This window comes from Meleagris gallopavo, chromosome 14, assembly GCF_905368555.1.
Source record: "Meleagris gallopavo chromosome 14, MGAL_WU_HG_1.1, whole genome shotgun sequence".
In the NCBI taxonomy this organism is placed as follows: Eukaryota; Metazoa; Chordata; class Aves; order Galliformes; family Phasianidae; genus Meleagris; species Meleagris gallopavo.
In genome coordinates this window covers 11,457,155-11,484,513 of record NC_139417.1, presented here as the reverse complement: position 1 = coordinate 11,484,513, position 27,359 = coordinate 11,457,155, and the positions used below count along the sequence as shown (strand labels likewise).

The following is a 27,359-nucleotide window of genomic DNA, read 5'->3' as shown; positions in this document are numbered from 1 at the left end:
CGCCAGAAGTGGTCGCCGCTGAGCACAGACGGGAGTCCGCTGAGCACGCAGCACCGCGTCCCAGGGGCACAGCGTTACCTGCTCTGCTGGCCCCGGGCCAGAGGGAAAGCGGTTCGTGTGCCGTCTGTTAGAGGAGGGCACGGAGCTGCTCGGAGCGCTGGAGCTCCTGTGCTCTGAAGGCAGGCTGAGGGAGCTGGGCTTCTGCAGCTGGGAGAAGAGAATGCTGCGGGGAGACCTCATTGTGGCCTTCCAGCACCTGAAGGGAGCTTACAAGCGGGAGGGGGACCGGCTTCTTACAGGGACACAGAGTGACAGGACAATGGGGAATGGCTTTAAAATAGAAGAAGGGAGGTTCAGGTTAGTTGTTAGGGAGAAATTCTGTACTCAGAGGGCGGTGAGGCAGTGGCTCAGCTGCCCAGAGCTGTGGGTGCCCATCCCTGGAGGTGCTCAAGGCCATGGATGGGGCCCTGGGCAGCCTGAGCTGGTGGGGGCAGCCAGCCCACGGCACGGGGTTGGAGCTCGGTGGTCTTTAAGGTCCCCTCCAACCTGAGCCATTCTGTGATTCTGATTTTAAATAAAGGACGGTGCTAGCAAAGGCTTACTAAACCTACGTAGGAGGCACACACTGATCTCAAGTGCTCCACTACAGCACAGGCACAGCCATAAGTAGGTTAAGTCAGCCTCTGTTCCAAAAGAAATACCAGGCAGAGATGAATGGTTCTCAAAGAGACTACGACAAGGGCTGCAGGGAAAAACATTTTATTTCCAAGCAGATTACAAAGAGCAGAGAATATAAGAGTAAAATTAAATTAAAAAAATAGTTGAGTGCATCTCTTTAAAATGATTTGTAGTGTGAGTTACTCACGGGGCAAAGCTACTGGAGAGTTCTGAAGGTCACTTTGCAGGATGCCAATCACATGTGCTGTTTAGATCAGGGTCAACATGGGAGGGACAGACAAGACGTATTTTGCATATAGGCTGCACACTCATTATCAAGCAAGGCTCTGGGCTGCAACTGGACCCTGCCTTTCCGAGACATCCTCTCCACCTTATTCTCTCCTGCAGTTCCCTCTTGAGATCTAGACACAGTTTATTGCTGCTGTAAGTGGGTTCAATCTGCCTCCCCATCCCGATGAGCTCAAACAAGAACAGAGAAGCAGGCAAACTTGCTGCCATGCACGAGGTTATGCAGGGCATAAAGTGGCCGCAGTGCTGAGAGCTGAGCTTCAGCCACACAACAGAAGGGGACCAACGGGTAGGGAACACAGCAATCGCTGCACAGATTGGAGGCAGCATGTCTGTGAAACTTCTGGAAGAAAATTTAAGATGCTTGTTAAGGTACGAAGATGCTCAACTTAGCACTGCCAGCAGTCGAGGAGCGTTGTTTCCTATGCATTGGCACGAGTGAGACAGAACAGGCTGAAACAACTGGATAAGGTACATTCCCTGTAGTACTTGAGAGGAGCAGCTCCAGCAAGAAGATGGGAAGAAAAGTCCCATATAGGGTGGAAGACAGTTTATATTCCTCTTTAACAGTGATTTAAGAGCCCAAACACTAATTGCAAGTAAGTCGCTATTAAAACTGGATGACAATGCAGTTCGGTTAGACTGTGCAGTCCGTTAGCATCTAGCAGCACTCAGACCAGCAAGATGAGCGACTGCAGTATCAGGAAGGCCTCCACTCCATCTATGCTCGGAGAGCTCATTTCTGCCATTTCTGAAGCTGTTCTTATCACTCTGTGGGAGGCCTGAAGATGGCCTAATTCATTCAAAGTACACCGAGGCAGTTAGTAGCCCTGATGCAGCAGAGAAAAAGACTTTATTTCTGCCCTAAGAGCAACAGTGCAGAAGCGGATTCTTATTTAGGGATCAGATTAAGTCTTTTTCATTGGCCCAAAGCAGGATCTACTTCAGACCTTGCCTGGTATCTGAAACTAAGGAAATCTCTGAAGCAGCCATCAGCCAAGTGCCATTTTAGGCCACTCTTACACTGTTCCTTTCACTCACCACTTCAGGCAAAGGTAAAGAACCACTGTAGTCTGCTCTCTGCTGTTTCAGCCATTACCACTTAAAGGAAATACTCTTGAAAGTAAATGAAAATCTAATGCTGCCACAGACAAGTGTGTAAGAGAGGCTACAGTGTTCTGTAAGAAAGCAACGCTATTAGTGTCAAGAGGTAGGACAATACACGGGTCTAATGTCAGAGTGTGAGGTGCCTTACAATAGTCAGTCATACTCTGCCTTCTACAGTTCCTTTCATATCAGAGAGACAAGATGGGCATAACTCAAAACCAACAATGCAGGGTCTTCCAGCTTGACTTCATCAGCTTTAGTTAATTGAAGATTGATGCATTTTCAGCCTGTCTCAAACAAGGCATAGGGCATGGAGAGTTCTCATTTAATATATACACGCATACAAGAGCTAGCAATTTGGCACTCTCAGAGCCTGGATGGAATGCCCTTTAAGCAGCAAACAAGCTGGTTATAGGAAAGTGTTAAAAAGCTATTTTACATATTTGACTGGGAACATCTCCCAGAACTTGGATAGCAACCCCAAGCCACAGCACTCTCCTGTGCTACTCTGTGCACGTCTTCCTATGAGCCCCTAAAAGGGAGCAGATCCTGTTCTTTACTATCAAAGAACATAGTATTTATATTCTAGAAATACTGTACCTTTTAAACTAGCTCCAGAGAGCCAGACTATAAGCCAGGCTCAGAAAAATAATCCTTAAGTCACAGTATATCGATTGTCTCTAAAAATAGGGAATGAATTAACACAGTGGACATTCTGATGAGACGGTACAGAACAGTACAGCAGTCCACTTCTAAGTCAGCAAGTTCATCTCATATATGTCCAAACAATGAGAAAGTAATGGAAACACTTCAGTCTGTCAGAACACAGCCAATCACTAGGAGATCTCCAGAGCTAAGTATAGGCCAAGTTCCTCCACTCTTAAGCTGTATAGTCCAAGACCAAGGAGAACTCTTCTCTTACAAAGACTTTAGATCACCATACTGTTAAGGGCAGTAAGGAGAACACACTGTCTAGATTTTTTAGGTAATGTGGAATTTTGTTCCTCCTGAAACTTCAGCTGAATTATTTGTTCAGCCCTAACCTGAAATTGCCCTAGTAGTCTTTTAAGTAATTCCAGCTTCTGGCAATTTTTAGAGTAAGGTGACTTCCAAAGCCACTTAATGAAGTGGCTTGTATACTTAGTACCTGGCAGATGACTTGAATACCCACTGCATTTCTGATGGAGAAAGCAGCAGGCTCACATGAGTGCAGGCATGCTGGAGCTAGTTTCACATGCAGTATTGCAGAGCACACACTGGGACTCGAGCACAAGTGGTCAGTCTGCAGTTTCTCTCACATCATTGTGTCTCTCTTCTGAAGATAGGGCAAGCTGCCCAGAAGAATGGGAAGTCTGCTCTGTGCAAGCCTGTGCGGCATCCTGAACAACAACCACACCCAACTGTTTGAAACAGTGGGAGCTGGCCCCTCACCACATCCTTAAATACTTAGATTAGGGCCAGTAATGATGGTATGGTAAAGGGATTATAGGCTTCTGACAGCTGAAATGGCACTAGCAATCCTGACAGCTGCTCTACCAGGAGGCAGCTGCTGGCTCCCAATGGCTGAATTTCACTGAAGGTGTATGCTGTCAACATGGCACACCATCCAGACACCATCTTCTCAACTTACCCATCAGGATGTGGACACCAACCCAATGTTATTTTCCCCTTGCATAACTCTGAGGTGGGAAGCTAAGCTATAAGTCTATGTTAGAGTGCAGGTATCAGTAATAACAGTGAGTTGCTACCTCACTTCTCTGCATTTAAGCACAGAGTCCTATACAGGGAACAAACTAATCATACAACCAATTCAAGCACATCTGTTTTCTCGTCAACATGAAGCATCAGAGGCTTGAAGTCTCGCTAGGCCCACACACCTCTACAAGGATCAAGAGCACAGAAGCAGACAACATTATTCCTATTCTCAACCTATGTGCAGATTTACACTGTGCGCAACCAACGGAGACGGCAAATCTTCCTTCTCAGTACAGACAAGTGTTGGCCAACAGAAGCTTCAAAAAAGTTGCTTGCCTGTAAACAAGTTCTTTTATTGTAATATATATATAAGTATATATCTATGTATCTTGGAACAGGGAAGGGACATGAGATGGAAAAGCAGGGAAGACAAGTTCAAGAAACAGAGTCACCTCTCTGCATCCAAGAAGCTGGTGGCACAAATCACAAGCCTGGCTAGAGTGATCTCCCATTTCAAGCACAGTTGGCTATCCACTGGCTTCAAAAGAGCAGACTATTTGTTAATAATACAGAATACAGCGACTATTTAAGATGCAGGAAGGCAAGGCTACATGGTTGGGGTTTATGATCATGAATGATGCCAGAAGCTACACAGCTGTGTTAAACTCTGAAAAAGCTGTTACATGGCAGAAGTAAGCCACAAGCTGCTCCCAGAATGCCCTGGAAGGCCCTTTTCCCTCCAACACAGTTGGTATGGTGTGTTTGTAAAGGGGAGAGGGGGATTTGCCTAGGAGTGAAGCCTCACAGGCTGGCTACAGAACATTTAGGACAGACTGACAGCCTGATCTGGTCTCACAGATCCATGTTCCTAGCCTGACACCAAGCTTCCATCAGCAAGCAGATAGCCAGGTTCTTTAATAGAATGTAATCCCCTTCTACCTTCCTAATTTGTCAGGGTGAAAGAAGTCCAGCAGACTCAAGCTGGAAAGCACAAACAGGGATGAAAACAACCAGTTTGCATACTGATCTTTGTTTAACGACCCCCCCACCCTCACAGCTCACTCTTCCCCAAATAAAGACACATTGTTCAATGGCATGTTGAAAAGACGTGCTCATCATTCTTAATAAACAACTAGAGTAAGAATACATAAGAGAAACAGGGTGGTATCTTTATATGATACACAAGTGTATGTTACAAGAATTCCATCAGGCACAGAAGCCTCAAGGTTTAAGGCCTCAGTATTAGGCCAAAAAAGAAGAGTGTGGTAAAGTTTGTACTTTTAACATCTAAAAATGTCACTTAAAGGTCTGAATAGAAATCATTGTTTGTTTGTTTTTCCTTTGTATAAATGACAATTGTAGTTCACTCTCTCCTCTTCCTTCCAAGATAACAGCAAATTAACGTCCAAGCACAAGAAAAGAAGATGCCTGCCTCTCTTCCACTGGCTGAGCAGGTCCATCCATCATTCTGTGCCCTCTAGGCTGCACGTGCTCCAAGGAGACAGAGGCCCCAGTCATCCAGGCCAATCCTGTAGTTCATATTTTCTACATCATAAAAAAAATCAGAGTCAACCAGCAGCTTTCCACAGCTCCCAGCTTGCAGGGGATATGCAGCCTCCAATGATTCCAACAGTTTGGTGTGTTGGGTAGGATACACAATGGGTAGGTTTCCTTTAGATTCTTTTAAAGAGAAGAAGCCTAAAAGGGCTTCATAGCTACACCAATAAAAAACCAAAAACTTAGGCATCTCCTTTAGTGTAAAAGTCTGTACAATTCTTTGCTTGTCCCTCCCCCATCACCCCACCCCACCCCTTCTGAGCCAAGAAGGATGCCTTAGTGCATGGTGCTGGCATTAGCTACGGCAATAGCTTCCTGAATCTCTCGTATCACCAGGATCCGGGTGAGCATCTGCTCCATCTGCTCTCTGCTGATCGGCTGGATGGAATACCAGATAGGGCTGTTGGGGGCCACCACTGGCTCCGGAGTCAAGTAAAACGTGTCATTCCGGCCTTTCACACTCTGGGGGCTGCATGAGGAAGATCAGAAATAACCAGACTAACGGAATGTCCTAGGAGGGAGACCTCTCCCCTGTCCTCATCCCAGGCCTCACAAATCCTGACAGTGAACATCTGGCTGAGGAGACACGAAGGTACTTGTTCTGTAGGTATGGAGTTACTCTTAGGGACAGCAGTGGTCCCAAATGTTTAAGCCATGCTGCTTAGGTTAAAAAGCCATGGCTGCAACTACAAGTAATTTTTATTTCCCACTGGTAAGTATAACAGATGCTTGCCTTAAAGATCAAAGTGAAGCAAAATTAGGATATTTTTCACATGCAGGCTAGCTGCAGAGCAATCCATTAAGAGGAACACATACTTTAGTTTTCAGAATCATAATAATTTAGAGGCGAGTCCTTTGACGCTCCCTCCAATTTCCAGTCCTCATTTTTGTTCAGAAGCCAATCTGAATAGGACCCTAATTCTCAAGCAGCAGATGCATCCAGTTCACTTGCTTGCAAGTCACAGGCAGAACAATGAGCTCATGCCAATACAACAAACCTTCGGAGCAAGTATGAGATTAAAAGCAGCCAGTTCACAAGTTACAATTTGTCTCTTTAAATACCATAAAAAGTTCCAAGTTAAGTTAGGTGACCATATAGCAAAATCCCACCCTCTCATAATCAATACCCTTCCCCACCTATGTAAATTTATGCAAATGTAGAATCTGTGCCAGGAGTAAAATGCTGCCCTGAAAACTAGGCCAGCTACAAAATACTGTACAACCCAGACAGTGAAGACAAGCAATGACAGGCATGGAATGGAGGCTCTCACCATTTGAAGAGGTAGAAGTCATACAGCTTTATCGGACACCTCAGGGGGTTCTCTGGATTCTCAGTCTGCTCTGCATACATGTCATCTGTAACTAGAAACCAACCCCCAAGAAGTCAGTCAGACACTCTGCATGAGAAGCACAACAAACTGAGCAGTGCCACAGAGTCTCTGAAGCATTTTGTCACCATGCAGTAGTTAGTAAGAGACATAGCTGTTCCAGGACAAAGCTGCCTGGTTTCAAGTACTCAAAGTACCACATGGAGAGCTTTGCTTTAACCCAGGCATACTGAACAATACAATCAGCCCATAACCATTTCTCCACTTCTATCTGCGCCCAAAGTGACAGAGATCTCACTATGAGAATGCAGTGCCTGAGCCAAATTCCAGGATCATGCTTTTAAGGGGCCAGACCACATTTACGTACTAATTCTACACAGTTAACGTGCACTGAGCACTCTGAAAAAGAGAAGCCTTTCCAAAGAAGTTTCTCCCCCTGCTCTTAAACACTAACGGTTGCCCCCTTGCCCACAAAAACAGAACAAGCAAGAAATCCTCAGCTCCTGACTGCCTCAGGTGAGGTTTGCCTCCAGAACATACTTACTATAAAAGGTACTATGTCCTATCAGAGGGAGCACACATTTCATTCTCTTAGGCTGACAATAATTGATAGAGCCTGGAGTTCTCACAGTCCCATCTGCAGATATCTCCATGTCTCTTCAAGCCCAGAAAGTAAACCGTTTCCAAAGAAAATTCTAGACACTACCTTTCTGGCCTGTCTGGTGTGCACCGTGAGCCTTCAGATAGCGGATACTCGTGCTTTTATCCTTGGGATTGGAAGGGTTCTTCTTGGTCTGCCTCAATACCTTGGAGAAGGCCAGCTTCATGTGCTGGTCTACTGTCTTCAACAGGAAGTATCTGATCAGAAAAGAGAATACGGGATATTCAGAGAATATAGCCCCTACAGCAACACAGGTATCTTTATTCATCATGAGCCAGTCGAAGCTCAAATCGACACTGAGATAAAGACTATTCCAGCAAAGCACACAACAGGCAAAAGTTTAGTTTCCCCTCTGCTAGCTCTTTTCTTGTTACACTGCATCTTCTTTGCCTGATGGGGTTGCAAGAGGGCTCTGTCTGCAACCATTCAAAATTCACAACCGTGCCTTAATCCAGTACAGCAGTTTCCCAACAACCCTGACAGTGAAGTTTTTATGCTGCAGAAGTCTCACAGGCACAAGTACTTACTTTGTATTAAAAAACATCAGTGTAGTGAGCAAGGTGGAAGGGGAGTGAGCTCCCAGCTGCTTACACTCCCACAGCATCTCTTCCGTTACATGACTGGAGAGGACATAACCTGCAACAATCAAAAATCAGCATCATGCCAGGAGACAGTTACAGCAGAAACAAAGGCAGCATTTTCTGGTCCATAAGTACAAAGATATGTGTTCTCTAAGGGAAGGAGGACATCCTTAATGATGTCAAGATTAATTACCACAGAAATAACTTTAATGACAGGTACAGTTAGGAAAACAATTGTATATATACACATCAACCTCAAATTGCAGAGAATATACTCCTGCAATATGTCTAGATATTCCAGTCAGACAGAAATAAATACGTGCTTAAACAGCTTTTAATTAATGGCCCAACTCCAATGCAGATGCTCCTAATCCAATAATATGTGAGAGCAGGCAGGCCAGTATAACAAATCAGCTCATGGCCCTGTGCACAGCCTCAGTCAGTACACAGCGCCAAGTGATGTATTTGGACACATGAGTAATCCTTTGATTCTCAGATTTTTTTCCCTTTGTGTGGAAGAGGAAATACTATACTCCAAATACACAGATAAACAGAAAAAACAGACAGCTCTATAAACTCCAGGGCTAGTGGAATGACAAAGCACAGATCAAACAGCCAGAGCAAAAACAAAAGAATTCCAAAACTCACATTGCTACGTAGCCACCTAGCCTGTAACATCAGCTGCCTATCTGAACCCAAGAAAGAGCTTCTTCACTGACTTCTAATCAGATCAAAGGCAGTGAAATCACAAGAAAACATTTCTGTGCTCTAAAAACACAACGCTTATTCTAATTTTTGTACACAAAACCTGCCTTATCTCAAACTGTCCTCTAACCCTTGTCACCATCATCTTCTACACACAAGGTGGAGATGAGCTGCTGTTGATTGGAGCAGCAGAGGCTCTATCTGTGATTTTATTAAAAAACAAACAAACAACAAACCCTACACTTAGTGGGTTTGGATATGGAAAGACCATATCCATCTGACTATATGGCAACATGATAGTGTTGCATCATCTCCCAAAGCAACAAAGCAAGATGTATTAGCACTTCAGATGAGGAAACTCAACGGGGATCAAGGATCTCCAAGTAAGTCAACCTCATAAAATCACAGTCTCCACTACCTGCTTTCTGATGGGTGACAAGGAGTAGCCAAGCACTCCTTAATCGGGCCTACAGCCTATAGATGGAACATTCTTTTACCTGATCAGTATGATCTGTCTTAGACACTTATTTATTTTGAAAGGTTTTCTATTCATACTACACTCTTGCTGTAGCTTTCAATTAAACATTTCAAACTCCAGAAAGTTTTTAAGTTCTTAAAAGTTTTTACCAAGGGGGGAAACACGAGGCTGTACATCCTTGAGAACCTCATGCAGCCATTCAGTGAAGCGAATATAGTAGAGATCCGAGAAGATGTCATCTACTCGCCCATTTTCAAAGAGATACTGTAAAAGATTCACAACACAGTCCAGTACAGTGATAGATAGCACGTTCCTCTCAAGCAAGATTTTGTCCTTAGCACCCACACACCTGGTTACTCAAATGCTTCACAGCATAGCACTGAAGACTAATACATAGTACCAGTGCGAGGACCCTTGCACTGAGAACAAATAATCTCAGTTACTACCAAGGGAACGCAAAGACAGGAAGGAGAGACAGCCAGCAAAGTTGGCTGGATTTCACCTCTTCTTTTAGATGTGTCCATTGGAAGTTAATTCACACGACTGTCCTGTGAACTCTAGACTCTTTCAGATAAGAAGGGAGATGCCAACTCTCCTATCAGTTTAGTTCTGTTTCTGCAGCTCTTTCAGGAAGAGCACTAACATTACCAGTTTGGACTTCCCACACCATAAAAAGCTAAATTTTTGCCTGTTAAAGCTTTAGTTAGATCGAGTCTTCATAGATTTCTCAAACATCATCCCTCTGCTCCTTCCTCCCCCAAAAGACAAACTTAAAAGGATTTCTTATTCTCATCACGACACCAAATTCATACTAACAATTCTTCATAAATTACTTCAGGGAAAAAAAAGAAACACATTGCTGTTTACCAATTACATTTAGTCAGTGCATCTTTTTTTCCTTCTTACACTGAAGCAGCAAAGACTTTTTTTCTTATGAAATCTTTGGGAAGCTCATTAGAAGCAGGTCTCCCTTTCTATAAAGGAGAATCCTCCCTATATATTCTGAAAACACATAGCTCTGTGCACCAGAACTGTCCTCCCCCTACCTTCTGAATACACAGGAAGATATAATAGAGCACATCTGGATCATACGGTTCACCATCACCATTCCGCGCTTCTCGTGTCATTAAACATAGACCATAATTCAGCTCAGCCACAGCTGAAGATATGAGATCTTCCTGGAACCTCAGCAGCTGACGTCCTGGAAAACAAAACAAAGCCGTATTATTTAAGCCATAAAGCCATATTATTTCTGACCTTTCAGGAATGATTTCCCACATCTCCAGCTCTGCTGTCTATCTGGCAGTCCTAGTAGTACCACATTCTCTCAGCACAATAAAAAAAACCAAAATAAATCAAGACTCTATGCTGTCAGATCTACCAAAAAGATAAGTGGGCAGGAATCCAAGAGGAAGACTGTGCCCTGCCAACTGCCTTCTTTTACCACGGACAATGAAACGCTGCCCTGCAGCAACAGGAAAACAGCAGCTCCACGACTGCTCTACCAGACTGGCTGGCACACGCAGCCATTTTGTTCGGCCACGCATTACAGTCATATAATATCCTTTTCTACAGCCACTAGACTAGTTGCTCAAGTCGGCTCAGCACAGACCTATAATATTTCCCTTGGAACATGTCCTTTGGCATTTGGATCATGCAATAATTAGTACTGTGCAAAGCAAATAATTGTTTAAACTTAAAAATAATCACTGACAAAAAGGTGCTTTCCAAGAGGAACGGTAAACAGTTACTATTTCAAGTAGAGATTAGGCAATGACTGAAAGAAAAGAAAGCTCTTGTCACGACACATACTTCCAATAGGTGCTAGCCTATTTTGGGCTTCTTTCTCCAGCTCTGCATTCTTGGTCTGTGCCCAGCTTTTCCACACTTCAAGCCCTTCTTCTGGCTTCAGAGAGTTTGGAAGTAGAAGTTCAGGTGAAGTCTGCGGCTGCTGCTGCTGTTCTACTTCAGCAACCTGAACAGTTTGAGCCTATGAAAGAAAATATTTCAGTTGTATATACTTTTAAATACAATAGCTGCATAGAAAACAATTAACTGCAGTGCTACCTCTAGCCCCAGGACATCAGTCTTTTGCAACACCCACTCTGGTTTAGTCCAAGGCACGTAATCTTTGCTGTCTAACTTACTGCTCATGAAAGAACATTTGCCTCTCCAAGTTTTTTTTTTTTTTTTTTTTTTTTTTTAATGGACATATCCCTTCAGCAAATCCACACTAGTTGCTGATTAATGCATTCAAAAGTCCTGCAGAACATCACAGGAGACCTGGCAGCCATGAGCAGTTCTATGTGGCAGCATCACAAAGAAGCTAGTTCGCTGACAAGAAACTCCATACAGCTGAAATCCTCTCAAAAACAGACTTCTGGTCTCTTCTCCAACAGCAAAATGAACTACTGATTTTCTTGACTTTAATCAACTTGACACGCTGAGCCACCACAAAAGAGCACCACCTCACTACAGCAAGACTGGCCCAATTGCTCTGGCACTATTCGAGTCTGTGATGAGAACACTGTAGATGTCAGTAATACCTGTAATTTAACGTAACCAAAAACAATACACCACCAAAAAAAAAAAAAGCCACCACAACAAGACAGGCGATGCCTGTAAGAGCCTCAGACTGGAGCTCTCAGACTGTCTACCTCTGATTTGTTGTGCTTCTGTTACTGCTTTGTTTGGTTTTGCATCAGCTCACAACTGTTTGTTTATCAGCCCCTCCATCACCATAGCTGCAGAGGGAGACTATCACTGAAAGGCCTCAGCTTTTATGGAGGCAGATGGCAATAAAGTTGAAGCTGTCAATCATACCTCTGTTGTAAAGAGAACAGGAGCCCAAGGGTGAGAACCGACACTCCATCTCCTTAGGAGCCAGGATTTCACCCCCACTCCCCTCCAGAGCATTGCCCCATCAGCCTCCGAGCAACAGAGAGCTGCTCAGAGGCAGCCACCTCTGTCAGCCCCAGCTAGATGGGGGATCTGCTGCCCTGACCTCACAGCTGTCTCATCTGGTGTGAAGGCAACACACAGGCCAGAGTCACTGGACTGGAAGTTGCTTTTTAAATGATATTTTTTCAAAAACAGAACAAAATAGCTGTTTGTGGCTTGCCCCAGCTAAGTTGAGACTGACAGGGAGTACCACATAGTTTCACAGCTGTGAGACAGACAACACCCAGAAGTGAGATGCTCATCTACAGCAGCTTTATCATCCTTCCCAGAGGAAGAGCACATACCTTCCAGGATTGCCTCCATGTTTAGGGGGTTATGCAGTACCCAGAACGCCACAGACTTTTAATCAGAATACTGTCTTGATACACAAGTATTGTGGACCACGACATACAGGAATACAAGGCATTGGTAGAAGCTTTACAAGAAGTCATTAGAGAAATTATGGAGTTTATACTTTGGAACGGATTCTATGAATGTACTCTCAAAAGACCCTTGAAATAACTCACTCCCTCCCAAAAAAAAAAAAACAACAAAACCTGTTCAGCAGAAAGGCAAGAAGTTCAGTCAACTTATTTTGAGTAATTGGAAGAAATAAAGTTACCTCAAATATACTAATACAGGGGAAAAAAATAAGATACTGAAAGCTCTTTAAAAAAATCAACAAAACAAATGACAGACAACAGCAAAAGAAAACGGATGTATGACATGACCTCCAGGCTGTAGGTTAAAGTACAGCTTTATAGAACAGTGTGCCCAGCAACTGACACTTCATCCAGAGATGTAGGGAACCCTTTTCATTGAAGACGTGCTGCAACCCACCAAGGTTATGACTCGATTCAGAAACACAGATGTGATAACCAAAAAGCAATCCTCCTTGTCCCACTGCTTACTGATGAAGTAGAGGGCACGTGTGTCTTTATAAAGCCAAAAGTGTTATTTATAAACTGGAAGGAATTTGTAACAACACTTGTGCTAGCAGACGTGGGTATTTTTGCTCTCATTCCATTCAGCAAGAACAGGCTCTGACACAGATCAATCTCTATGCATTCTGATTAAAAAAAAAAAAGAAACTACATTCATTTGCAGATGTAAGACAGGTCATTAATTGCCCTATTCATTTAAGCTCTAAAACCAAGTTAAAAACCCTTTTAAAAAAAGATCAGCAAATTTGGCTGCTATGTTTGTCATGACAAAGAGATAGTTACTTGCCATTGGTCATTATGGTGTTCTTGCACACAAGCATTTACTGGAAACAGGTCGGTGTTACAGATGGGCACACCTGATCCACAAAGTCTGCTCTGACAACTAGCCAGATTTTGACGTTTTACCTGGGCACTGGATCTGCTGGGAATCCAAATGCTACATAATACAAAGTAGCCACCACTAGGCCACTAGAGCATTAAGGTGGCTGACTTTGTTGCTGTTGACCCCATCTTTCCTTTGACCTGTTCAGGAAAAGACTACAGACCCCATAATAACTGCTATGAGGAAGCTAGCAATATGCACTTATTTATTCAGTTCTGTTACAGAGATCAACGCAGACTTTCTTTTGGGAAGTTTTGTACTCTATATACCAGTATTAACATGTGGCAGTCCTACATCAGGAGACAAATGCTGTATGTCACACCCAGACCAGAGGATGAGAGGCATCTCTGCTTCCTTGATAAAAGCTGTCTGCTCACATTCCCTCTCCCCAGAACAATTGCAAGTTGTTAATTGAGGACCAAGACCCAAGCAAGTTAAACTTACTGAGCAAGTGACTTGTAGTTGTTGCTGCTGCTGCCCCTGCTCTTGGGGTGTGGGCTGCTGCTGTTGCTGCTGCGGGTCCCATATGTGCACTGTCTGTGCTGTGTTCTGGTATGTCCCGGCCACAGCCTGCACTGCCACTGGAATGTGGATGTTGCCATTCATAAACTGCGCTGGAAAGAGTGAATTAGCAAGAGTCTGCACCACTTCCTCGTGAGAGTTCTTCACTACTGAAGTACTTCCCACCATCTTATCCTTGTCATCTTCCAGCTTCACCGTGGTCAGTGTCGTTGGGGAGCCACTGACGTGGACAGCATTGTAGGCCTCCTGAGGGATGGCGATGTGGGTTATGTTTTGCTGCTGAAGGTCACCACGTGGCTGAGCAGAGTAAACAGGGATGGTCCAAGTCTCTCCAGTGGGGCTAGTAATGGTCCCAGTGGCACTGTACAGGTGGGCACTGTCCACTGTTAGCAAGTCTGGCCTTAGAGAGACATAACTTTGCTGCTGGCCCTGAGGAATGGCCAACACTGTGGCAACTGGCTGCCCTGAAATAGCATAGGATACAGTAATAGGCATATCCACTTTGCGTTTCTTCACTGGCTGAAGGACGCTGGCGGTGCTGATCCTCCTCTCTCCCTCTCGTGGAGAGCCTTGTTGGGAAGGTGGAGGTGACAATGCCCCCACTGTCTGGATCTGGATCTGCTGACCACCAGTAATGGCCTGTCCTGCCACAAGCTGTGCCTGGATCTGCTGGTGTTGTATGTGCTCCTCCTGTATCTCCGCGGCCTGGATCTGCTGGGCAGTCTGCACGTGCTGCACTTGGATTTGAGCCGCCTGCAGCTGAGACGGGCTGGGGCTCTGAAGACACTGACTCTGTATTGTCTGGGACGCCTGCTGCTGCCCCTGGCCTTGGATCTGCACCTGGACCTGTATCGGCTGCTCAGAAGCTTGATGGACAGTGAGCTGCGGGGAGAGCTGCTGGGCGGAGACCTGCTGCGGTGACTGCTGGACCTGGACCTGAACCTGCAAGGACACCAATCGGGCAGTTAGGGACGGTGAGCAGAACCAGCAGCGGGGCCACCGGCAGAGACGGCGCATCACTGCAGGTCTAGCTGTGCTCCACAACTCTTACATTCACTTGTAATATATGGAGTTATGAACTACTACTAAAGATATCAGGAAAATTAAACCAGATTGAGCCACTGCAGAAGTGCCCAGCTGACAGAAGCAGGGCAGGTACTGTGTTTACATTGTACTGCATGAGCAGACAGAACGACATGTGAGCTGCATCTCCATCCTCAAAGTGCTGCTGCCTCAAGCCAACAGATTGCAGCACTTTCATCTTCAGAGCTACTGCCATTGCAATGTGTTATTTCAGCACAGGCCTTGCTATAGTGAGATTTTTAGGTCAAACTCAACATCAGAATTGTAATTTGTTCATCTTGCCAAAACATGCACAGGTTTTTGCCTCATTCTTACTACGCCCTAAAGACCGATTTTACTGCTCTCACCGTTGGCCCCTAAATGGCTGCAGGAGCCTGGGACAGGCAGCAGGAAATGAGGGGAAGCTGAAAACAGCACTTGGCTCCTTCCATACAAGGCAGAGAATTATTACTTTGAAAGCAACTGTTAATTGTAGCACTACAGAACCAGGTGTTAACAGGAAACAGTGCAATTTTCAACTAAATCTGTGTCTTGAGCTAAAGGACACCACTACAGTGTTTGCTCTTCTAAGCGTTAGAAGTATTTATTTGGCAAGGATAATTAAAACCAGTTAACTTTTTATTATTTACTTATTTCATTTAATCCCATTTATTGCCCAAGCCATTCAGCTGTATTTTCTATCTCATGCATTTAACTCAATACTGAATACCATGCACAAAACACGTTAGTACTTGAACTAAAATGAATTGTTTGAACTCCAAGGGAAATAAATATTCTTATGCCCAAGCCAGCTGATGTCCTCACTCCCAGGACACTAAGAGAGGTCTGCTCTCTTTCCCAGACAATTTGCTGCATTTGCCCTGTTCTCAGAAGTAATATCCCAGCCTTCCACGATCACCAGCTTCTCCAGGCTTCTTAAAAGCTTTATCTTGAAGGGGGCATTAATCACTCTGCTTTTCCTTGCAAACACCAGAGCTTTAGCAGCACCTAGAAGAGCCACGTGATGTTGAACCCAACACTGATTTATTTAGTCATAAAACTGTGTCTCCCTGCTCACATTCCCTCAACCTTTTCCATCTCACTTATCAAAGCCTGACAAGTAAACGTAACATCCGAACAGACTCTACACTCAGGTTTATGCTGCACACACAAAATCTCAACCCCACTTCCTACATTCACCTCTAAAAAGTCTTAAAAAAAAAAAAACCACAACACCCAACAAAAAGGACTCATTCGCAGCCAATTAAGAATTGCTAAGTAGTAAGTGGGGTTGCAAAATGCACCATTTGCAAACCAATTGTGTAAGCCTCCTCCTGTTAGCGACTCATTCTGTTCCTGGGAAGAACAGTGAATTTTAGAGGCTCCTGCTGACAGCTGTATGCAATATACTGTAATCCAAATGATGTGGACTTTATATAATTTCCTGCAAGGTAACAAGACACATACGACCTTGCACCAGCACGACAGCTTAAAAAGCTGCATCAGCGAGTAATTTGCTCAGGAGTTAATTGAAAAAGATGAAGTCACCTACGGGACAGCTCTTCAGTTCCATCTGATACTCAGACACACTGCCCCACACTACCAGCAGTGCCCAGCAAGCAGGGCCAAGCACAGGTCCCTAGCCTGACTTCAGTTTATGAAAGTCGATTGCAGTTATACCTCTAAGGCAATTATTCCCCAAAATAAGACTAATCGCTACTAATAATAATCATTAATGTAGTCTTTAATACCAATACAAGCCCTTGTTCAAAACACTGCCTGCAAGACAAGGGCACAAGATGGGTCAATCTAAAATGTATTATCACACAGTAGATTTTTAGTTTAATGTGAGAAACACTGCTTTGTCTTCTGACATTTAGAATCATGTCAGAAAGAAGTGTGTCATTTATCCTGTACTTCTGCAGTGCATTTTAAGAACATGCACACGTTGACTGAGAATACCTCAGAAGTTCCCCCACCTTCACTATATACACAGTTTTACGTTACAGTTTGTTACCCTCTTCTCTTTGTATGTATGAAATCAGTATTTCTGTCACTAGCAGAAAGACTTGAAAGCTTGCTCCTGCAAGGAGACGATTTCATAGTGTTAAGTGCAGTTAGATAGGCTGTGAAATGGGTTTTACCAAGAGGCACAGCCTAAGAACAGTACTTTCTTCTCTCTGCTTTTACAACCTAAGCTCACATCTCTAGAAGCCATGGGCAGCTTCCATCCCTTTCAGAGATGATTTTTTTTTTTTTAAACATCTAGAGAATAAGCCCAGACCCAAATATGTCGTAAAAGTCAGACTCCAGAACCACTGCAAGTTCTTCAAACTGCCAACTGCTGACATCACATTTCCGAGTAGAGGCTGCTCCTATTTAAAGGAATATTGAAGCTCTACCTACTACACATTACACATCCCTTGTGAATTACATATCTATTTTTATCAACTATATTTTGCAGCAACTCCCTCTCCATTTTCAAGTAGCTTGCACCCAGGAGTGCTACAAGCCTACGCTTCAGATTTAAAGACTTAACTCGTTTGAGACAAAAGGACAAAGAATTAAACAGCATCAGTGGCTGACTTTCTAAAATACCCTGTACAGAAAGAAGTGTTTTAAATTTGCAGGCAAAGACCAACACAGACTGCAATGTTCAGCACCAAGGTGAGGGAAGAATGTTATGCTGGGAATGCCTGGATTGTACTGATGCAATAGAATAACACACCAAGTCACCAATACCGAAAGACTGCACACTGTCATAAGCTTGGATGCAACAGCATGAAAATAATCACTTCCCAGCAGGCTGTAATTAAAAAGAAATGCATTTTTACCATAAAATAGCTAGAAGTTGGGCCAAACACTCACAGACTAGAGAAGCAAAAGCATTAGATGCCTGCCCTGTCTTGTAATAGCAGTGTAGAACCAAGCTTAAATCCCTTAAAGGGGGAACCTTGCACCATTTTAAGGACAAATAAAAAAGGAACACATATTTTATCTAGAACTGAGCACATACAAAGACAAGATCAGTAGCCACTCAGTAACACTGAGCCAAAACAAGACTACAGCTTACACCTTAGTTTCATCTGAAGGTGATCACGTAAGTTGGGCCCAAAGCCCAGGACAGGCAAGAGGGGAAAAGCAGCAAACCTGCTGCAGAAGTATACTTCAAAACCCAGCAAGAGCAACATAGGTGCACCCTGAACTTCCACACCTGAGCAAACTAACGGAAATAACAAACGACCTGGTCAAAAACATTGACAAGCAGAATTGCAGTTTCCTAACTATTCTTAGCCCCATTTAAGGCTTAAAATATACTTCCCTCAAAACCAGTGACTCCAGCACTTAGAACCAGCACTGTCATAAAGGGCTCCTTCTAACATTAGGTCAGAAGGTACCTACAGCATGCAGACAAGTACAAAACAGGTGAAAAGACTGATCACTGAAGTAGCAGGAAATGGTGAACTTGTTATTCAACTGCCTTACAGGAAGTCCCCTGCTACCTATCAAAGTAAATAATGTCTACGGGGAACACACGAGTCAACTTTTCAGAATGACTACCAGACACTCAGTCCAGGTTTTTTCCTCTGCTCATTCATCATCACTGAGACAATGCCACAGACCACAGAGGTATTCTGCATGTTTCAACAGCTACCATATCAAGATTATGTTGTCAAGCTGCAGTCCGAGGCAGGATTTAGATCTAAGTCAGAACACATGAAGCAAGGAAAACAAACAGCTTCCCTTTCCTGAAGAGGTGCCTATTTCTATATACAAGAAGGACCTATCTTTAAAACATCACTCTCTATTACAGCCATCCTTTGAAGCAGCACAGTCTGCCCTAGCAAATGTTAATTAATACTAGCTGCTACACTAATATCTCTTATTAGAATGTTTTTCAAAGATAAGCAAACAGGAGCCCTAGCTCATGTTAGAAGAACAGGCTGAACCCAGGACCAAGACAGGGACAAGGGGAGAGCCATTTCCACCTGAAGTGAATGAAAGGTACGTTCTCTGCAGAGCCAAGGATAAGATCTTCTGAGCTACTGAAGCGCACCTTTCCTACTTTATATTACAAACAATGCCTATACTGGTCTGAAGTCAGAACAGATCAGAGGAAGGCTAAAGCAGTAAGAAATGAACAGATAAGGAACTGGGGAATTAGAAGGGCACAAGCCTTCACGGTTTATGCAGTCATTTAACCATTCCCTATACAGTTCAGCAATCTAACTCACCTGTACCATCTTCACCTCATCCCCAGCTCAAGGAGCTCCTACAACCTTGCCATCAGAGTGTCCTAAGAAAGGTGAGAATGGATAAACTTCCCTACGTGCCCTGAATTGACCCTGCACAGATACTGACTCTTCGCTGATATCCTTCCAGCTACATCTTGCAGGTGAATATGAGAAGTGAAAGGAGGAAGGGGTTCACTACTGCACCAGTACTGTGTTCTCTAAGGAAGTCATTGTTAACACCTCTTCTTGCTGGTGTCATCAGTTCTGCGCCCTCAATGGGCAAAACCAGCTAGCAGAATCTCAGAGGCCAAGCTGATAAAACTCTTACTTGACTGGAGCAAAACACAGCCTTTCTCACCTAGCCTAACACTGCACAAGGTCTGACAGCTTGGCATGCTAAACCATTTATTAAGATATAACATCATCGCTGTGATAGTGAGCATGGAAGGAGCTCCAGGACACTTGCACTGTAGCATCAACTACTACATAACCTAACTGAACAATTGCATCTACTTTGAAATAAATGTTAGGCAACAGTTTGTTGAATCTTTTAGGCAAGAAAATCCTAAGGTGGCAACTTTTCCTTCAGAACAGGAAGCACGCTTTGCCAGAATAAATAAAAGCAGCAGCAGTCACGCACCGGCTTTGTCTTCAGCAACGAAGACAGAGGATGAAACCTGAGCGCTGTCTATCTTTATGATCATAGGGCTGTCATCAGCACTTGCAGCCATCAGGTCATCTGACCTGTGATATTATTAGTCACCTTCAGCAACACTGCTGCACTGCCAGATAGAAGCGCAGTCATTCACAGGGTCTTCACTGATTTGCAATTGGATTAGCAAGAATTAGAAGGATTATCAAGTCAAGAACTGGGATGATTTAAGTTTGATTAAGATCTCAGAGGATGACCACAAATCATTGTAGAACAACAGCAAAATGAGCCAGAGGAATCAGACACATTGCTCTGATGGAACACTGACACCCCCAGAGCCCCAACACAAGCTGGGGGTTTGATCACACAAAGCCACCAGGCTTTGCCAGTGCTGCCACAAAGACAGTCATGAAACCTGTCCATGCTACATCACAGGTTTAACCTTAACTGCATCTTGACGAGAAATCTTGAAAAAACACTGAAGAATTCTCACAGATGGGTAAAGATATTCCTCCACCCAATTTCTGAGAAGAAAAAATAAGGCTAATTCAAAGACAGTTCTGAGCCAGATGCTCAAATATGGACAAATCCAGTGGCACTGCTGATGCACAAAAGCTGCAGCCACATCAGGTACAAGATATGCCACCAGACTGTGCTGGGAGGTGGTAACATGCTGAAAAGAACCACACAGGAGGCAATACAAACACTACTGTCTGTACTGACAGATGTGAAAGCAGGTATTCTAAAGCAGAGTCGCATCAAAAACACAAGAGAAAAGCACACAATGGTTTTTAGGAAAGCTTTTTGAGAGCTTGACTTTTGTTAGATTTTTTTCCATTCTCCATAATGTGCAAGCCATTCAGTTTACAAAATAGGAACATAACTCTGGCAGCAACTCTATGGTTATTTTCAAGAAGGTCAGGAGCTTATTTTTCTCTGGAGTGTATGATATTTGACCTCCCTCCCTATCTCTGTTACTAGGAGGCTTGCAAGGGTCAAGCCTGGACTTTGAGGAGTTCCAAAAGGAGGCAGCAGTAAGAAGCACATGCATACATACGTATTCCTTGTCGGTTTTAAGACTGGTATGGGGCCTTTAACATCTTCAAGGCTGAGGCACTGAAAAAGCCCTAATCGTTCTAAAAGTTCTTCTGCTGAACTGAAAAGCAAAACTTCTCCCCCAGAACGTGCTAGCTGGCAGAACCAAAGCCACCCCTGACCACTTCTAATAGACTCATGCAGAGATCTAATGCGTCCCTCTGTGAGAATAGAGGCTTTTATTCTTCAAAAGCTTTGTGTCACAGGTTACTGTAGGGCAATAGGTTACGGAACTCCTAGCTGAACATTCGGTTACTCAGTAGGAAGAGTAATTGGAGACAAGTTACCCAGTGAAAGAAGAAAGTTTGTCTTTTCTATAGGATAAGAGCACGCAAGTGAGATGTTGGCACAAGACTGTACCACAGCAATGGTACCTCATTTGTTACAAAAGAAGAAAGCTCACAACCTTAGATGCAGGCTACACACGTCAGCAACTTTTCCCATCTGAAGCATACCAAAATCGCAGCCAGAGTTCAGCTGTTGGGAGATGCACTTTAAGAGAACCTTGGTAACACCCTGCCATCTATGAGCTCTTTAAGAAGTGTTTGAGGACCAAGGCAGCTGCAGAAGACTTCTATCCCTGTGCAAAGGAGCCAGCTTCCTTGGCACATAGGCACCTTTCAGAACACCTTTCATGAAAAGCATCTTCCCCTGGTTTACAACTTATGTCAACTTCTGTGCATTTCTCTCCAGCTTTAAAAGCCAGTTCAAGAACAGAAACTTCTAGAACTTTCAAGTAAAATTTGAGAAGTATTGATTTCATTTAAAAAAATAAATAAAAGCAACAAGAGTTAGATCCCACTGCCACTCTAAACAACAAGAAAAAGCAAGACCAGCAGAGGAGGAAGGGTATTTATAGCTGCTTCACAGAGTGCAAGGCTTCATGGAGCTGTGTACATGCCAAAACTGTCAACCATTTCTCAAATAGGTTACACCACTACATTGCTATGTATGTTACTCCTCCTACAGCAGGGCTCAATGGAGGCAGAGCAAGTCAAATTTACTACCAAATTCCTTAAACAAGAGGGAAACGCTGTTCTACATGAAGTTGATTGGTCCTGCTTCCTAAACGCTTGCCTCTGGTTTCAGGTTAGCCAGTAGCTGGCTCTGAACACTATTCTATGGTTTAACAAGTCATATATACCTTCAAAGATGATTTAAGATGCTTACCTGGACTTGCTGGGGTTGCTGAACCTGTATCTGCTGCTCTTGCTGAGTTTGCTGCTGGACACTGGTTGTCACAGGGCAAGCAAGTTCAAGCAAAGACCCGGCCACCTCTGTGCTGTCCGTGTAAATGCAGTTGCCACCCTGCTGGTACACCATCGTGGTGGTGGCTGTCTGCTGAAACTCCTGCAGAGCTTCCGGCCCCTTGGAAGCCAGGGAGTCCAGGAACTCCTTCATCCTGTGCTGGGGGATTGTTCGTGCCTTCACACGGATGTATTCTTCAAAGGAAATGGTGTTCTCCAGAGAATTATTCATATTGTAAGGTCCTGAGGGTTCCTTAAGGAAAGAGAAAGTGAAAACTCTTAACTACAGTGCTCCTCTGGTGCAAGGATATTCCAAACTCCAGTAATTAATTTCTCATACTGAGCACCATGTGAAATCGAGCAAACATGCAGGGCCAGATGCCCTGGGACAGATGCTTTAGCTTTGTGAGACACCTTGCAGAGCTACACTCCTTTCAAATTAACCCTGAGCAATTCAGGGAAGTCTGAACAACACCAGGTACAACCATGACACCTATTTCAAAGAGCTCACTGCCATGTAACACCTTCCAGAATTATATTTCACCCACACCAGGCAAATCTTATCACAGAATAAATCAAATCACAGATCTCATTCGTTTGCAGCATGCAACGCTAGCGAGAGAAGCTCAGAAATCAATACTCATGGCCCTGCTTCACAGCCATGGAGGTGGGAGAACCGAGCAGTGTGTTCTGTCAGGCCATGCAGCCCTACTCTAGGCAGCTAATAGGAAGCAGAACAGAAGAGCAGCAGACGCAGCATTCATCCCTCTGCTATTAGGACTAGCACAGCCCTATCGATTTGAACAAGTGAAAGGAGAGCGTTGGAATCAGGAGATTCCTCAAATAGAACTACACACACAGAGAAGCAGGGCTCTGGAAATTAAGCAGCCAACAGCAGCATTGCTTCCTGATATCTTTTTGATACAGGAAGAGGTTAACGAGAAATGTGTAAAGACAGAAGAAAGACAGAAGCAGTCAGATGATTTGGGAAAGCGAGCGCAAGGAGGCAAAAAACAAAAGATGACTACACCTGAGAACGTTAGAAAGCTCTAGGGTACACATTGGCAGCGTTCTTCTCTTATTGACTTAACTTGTTTAAACCCACAAATTGTTTCTGCAGCGAGCATACTGCTTGTTTCTAAGGTACTCATTAGTCCCGATAAAGGGTAAATAGATCTGAGCTCTAACACCACCAGCTGCTGAGACGGCTGTGAGAAGACACGAAACAGCACAGCATTCAGACCAGAAGAGGAGATCTGGTATTACTGGTAGAAAAGTAGAAAAAGGGACAACATCACTGTATGCACATACTGACCGCAGTCCTTAACAGAAGTACGAAAAGCAGAACTCTTTGCAACATTTCACAGTGATTTAACCAAGCAGAACCAGGACAGAGGCTTTTGATTGAACAGAAGACCGCAACAACCGTGTGAAGATGGGAGCAAGTTCAAGGCTGTCAGAGGCGTAACCGCACTGCCAAGTCCAAGCCCAGTTCCCAGCAATACCAGCAAGCCCTACGGTGATCTCTAACCACTCTTCACTGTTACGTGACAGCAGCCTAAACACACAGAGCTGTTGTTTACACGGAGGAGGTTCACAGCTAGCACGTTTGACCAGGCCCACGTGAGCAAGAACGAACAACACAGGTAAGGGAACACGAGGCAACTTGCTGAATATACAATTTCTGGAATTACTACTTAAAACACATATCAGTTGTCAGCAATACAACGCAGAAGATAACAGTGTCCACTTGCTAAATACAACAATTCCGTAGAAATGAGCATACAGAAGCTCCCATAGAGTGCAGAGCTGGACAGAGACACGGTTCTCCTACCTGTCAGTGACTCTGCTCCGACAAGTTCTCAGGCCTGCACGACAGAGCCAATAAAACTACTCAGTTGCTGACTCAGCAAGGTTTCCTCCAGGAGCCACCCAAGGAAAAGCTAAGCACGTCTAAGCTCTATGCTCAGCTTTTCCCACTGAAGAGCCTCAGCTGATGCTTTGCACCTTTTTTTCCCCCATCAACCCTATTTCAGGTGACCAATGATTGCATGTCCAAGGTGACACCAATGGGAGATTAAAGTTACTAAGGCATCTTCAGACTTGGACAGGACCTACATTCAGCACACAAATTCATCTTGCACCTAACTGTAAGAAGCTCTGATAGACGCTCTCAAGCAGGTAAACACATTTTGAGTTATTAACTCGTCTCAACTTTCTACTTAGAACTTGCATATTTTCTACTTAAGTACCACGGTGAAGCTTTTAGATCAGCACAATCACAGTGCACAGCCACCTGGAGGTGCATTAGCAGACACAGCCTGCAGAGGGGAGACTTCTGGAAAGGAAGCCTCAAGGATGCTATGCCAGGAGCCCAGCAGTGAACACTAACAGCTGCTCTTTGACTTTAGTGCTGTTGATGTGACAGCCAGCTGCCGCAGAGCTGGGAGGCCTCACCCCCTGGCAAAGACCTGCCCTCTTCCTTACTGCTGCACTGGCACTTATTATGCTGAAAGGGCTCAGGGAATCAATTGTGTCTTAGGAGGTTATTTACTTTCTGTTAATTTTGTCAAGGAATGTCAGTAGTTATCCACTACCCCAAACAGATAAAGTTACATCATGGAACTACACCCCATTAAGGCTCATACACCGCTTTTGGAACTCCAACCCTTCTTCCAAGAGCTGCTCATCATCATGCTCCTCCACAGCAGAGGCCAGAAGCTACCAGAAACCCAGATACAGAAGCAACAGGCTCAAAGATCAGCAGGAGATCCACCACCAAACCACCACCTACCTCTTCTGACCACAAGAAAGCAGAATAAATAACATGAATTTCTTACATACAAATTCTTGACCCTGCTCAGCTGCTCCATCCTAATCAGCACCACAGTCAGCCTACCATTCTGGTCTTGTGAATCTTCCCCTGCCACAAGCTGTCACAAGGAACATCTCACCTAGTACAGAAAAACCCTTGTTATTGGCATGAAATTACTACACCAAGAGTCACTAACACAAAGCACCAAACTGCTTCTGCGAGCCACTGCAACATGTAAAGCCCCAAGCATGGAGCAGAACCCCACTGTGCCACATGGTACTGAGAGCATCGTTCCTGCTCCCAAACAGCAACAAGACCTTCCTTTCAACTCCAGCCAACAGAAAAGAGCCAAAGGCACCACAGGTAACAGAGCAGCCTGGGCTCTCTCAGAATCGTTCCCATCTACCCGAAGGCTGCTTGGGGATATATTTAACTAAGAGCACTGAATGGCTCAGGCTGTGCTTCACAGCTACACACAGCAGCACAGGTACCAGGGCTGGGCAAAGATTCAGGAAAGTAACGCTGTAACCACAGAAACCACAGTTGTTACAACTGAACTCACCCACGTTTCTGAACAGAAAGAAACCTTTCAGTGCATTCAACAGGCCGAGGTTCTGCAGCACACAGCTCACTGCTGCAGCTTTCACCAAGATATGATCCCTCGAACCATCAGACACGTGTTAGAAACGGCAAACTCTTACTTAGGCCTCAGCAGCACATTTTTAAGCGAAAAGAGCACCCAGGCAGAACACTTCCTTCGCTATGTGGATGTAAGCCCGCCCTGCTCAGTACGACCCCGTCTTCCAGGAAATGAGGGCACAAAACCCTCTGAGGACCGCAAGCACACACGGTTAGTTCGTAAACTCAGCCCGAGGTTACTGAGAACACACACACGACTCGCAGCATGTGGACGATCCGGACTCACCAGTCACCATGGTGCATGTATTTCTGCTGCTCTTGTCCTGAGCTCTTAGACTTGTAACGTTCTGGAGAAGACAGAACAAAGAAGCCCTTTCCATCCCCGGTTCCTTTTTTCCTTTATTAAAATCATTTTACGTTCAATGGGCTTTGTCACTTAATATGAACGGGAAGAGATCGCCAGGCTCCGGGAAAGGCGGCGATGGGACCCCTCCCTCCGCACCCGTCACGGCACCGGGCTGGGGAAGGCAGAGCTGAGAACAAGGCAGCAGCACAAGGCAGCAGCGGCACCAGCGCTGACGGAGCCCAGAGGTCCCCCGGCACAAACCACCCCGTCACCGCGCCCGGCTCCACCGCCGGCCCGGCCCGGCCTCCCTCCACCTGCGGCGGGGCGCCGGGGCCCTCCTTTGTTCCCCGCGGGCCCCGGGCAGCCCCCGCCGCCGCCCCGCCGCAGGAGCCATGTTTGGGCTCGGTGGGAAGGCGGAGGCCGCAGCCTTCCGGTGCGCGCTGCCGCCGCCCGAGCGAGGCGGAGGGAAGGGGGGCGCAGAGGGGGGCGCGCCCCGCGCGGGCACGGTGAAGCCGCGCGCGCGCTCCCGCCGGGCGGGGCCGCCCCTCCCTTCCCCCTCCCCGCCGGGCCCGCGCCGCCCCCGGAACCGCCGCCGCCGCCTCCCCCCCTGCGCACGACGGTAGGCCCCGCCCGGCCCCGCCGTCCCCCTGCCTCGCGTCGCCCCCCCGCTCTCCCCGGCCCGGCGGCCCCGCTGCGCCGCGCCGCGGCCCGGCCGCACCTCACCCCGGCCCCGCTGCCGCCGCCGACTCGCGCCGCCGCCGCCTCGGCCCCGAGTCTTTTCCCCTCACAGCTCCCTGGGCGCCATCTTACATTCAACCCCCTGCAGCCAATCAGCGCGCTACTTCGGCCTCGCGAGAGCGCGGCCCCCAACTCCCGCGAGAGCTCGGCGCTCTGGCCCGCCCCTCACCTTAAAGGGGCCGCGCTCCCGAGGTGGGGGCGGCCGGCGGGGGGCGCGCCGCGCGGCGGGAGGGGCGTGCTCGGAGCCGGGACGCGCGTGGGGCGCGGCCGGGACGGCTCCGGCACCGAGGCTGGCGGCATTTGCGGGGCCGGGGACGCAGAGCCTGCTGTCTGGCCGGGTCAGAGCACGGGGCTGCGGGCCGACCCGCGAGGCTGCAGGCAGGCTCCGACCCACGAGGCGCCCACGGGCGGGTGTCGGTGCCGGCCGCGGGCCGTGCGGCTGTCCCAGCCCTGCTGTTTCCGCGCCGGGATCGGGAGGAGAACGCTGCCTGAGGCTGCTTTAACGCGTTCGTGTGCGCGGTGCGGCCCCACGGCTGCTTAAGGTGGCCCACGGGGACGGGCAGAGACTCCCACACCCTACGGCCAGCCCCGAAGGGGCTGGGGATACAGAGCGGCGAGGGGACGAACCGAGACCGCGGGGGCTCCCCGGGGACCTCCGGCCTGG

At 46.0% G+C, this 27,359-nt stretch overlaps 1 protein-coding gene across 6 annotated transcripts; it reads right to left on the bottom strand.

The window, feature by feature from the left end:
* Positions 1-743: 743 nt before the first annotated feature.
* On the bottom strand, positions 744-27,114 carry QRICH1 (glutamine rich 1). Of its 6 annotated transcripts, none has more exons than XM_085235436.1 (11): positions 26,681-26,800; positions 25,898-25,958; positions 22,081-22,410; positions 13,789-14,808; positions 10,891-11,068; positions 10,125-10,279; positions 9,228-9,342; positions 7,842-7,950; positions 7,360-7,511; positions 6,597-6,687; positions 744-5,794 (listed from the first exon to the last, which is right to left on the bottom strand). In XM_085235436.1, the coding sequence occupies exons 3-11, from the start codon at positions 22,387-22,389 to the stop codon at positions 5,602-5,604; spliced, it is 2,322 nt and encodes a 773-aa protein (XP_085091562.1). In that variant the 5' UTR covers positions 22,390-22,410; positions 25,898-25,958; positions 26,681-26,800; the 3' UTR covers positions 744-5,601. The 6 variants fall into 6 exon arrangements, with proteins under 6 accessions (XP_085091562.1, XP_085091563.1, XP_085091565.1 ...); XM_085235437.1 differs by having other exon boundaries at positions 26,676-26,771; XM_085235439.1 differs by lacking the exons at positions 25,898-25,958; positions 26,681-26,800 and adding an exon at positions 26,865-27,114.
* Between the last annotated feature and the right edge of the window lie 245 nt (positions 27,115-27,359).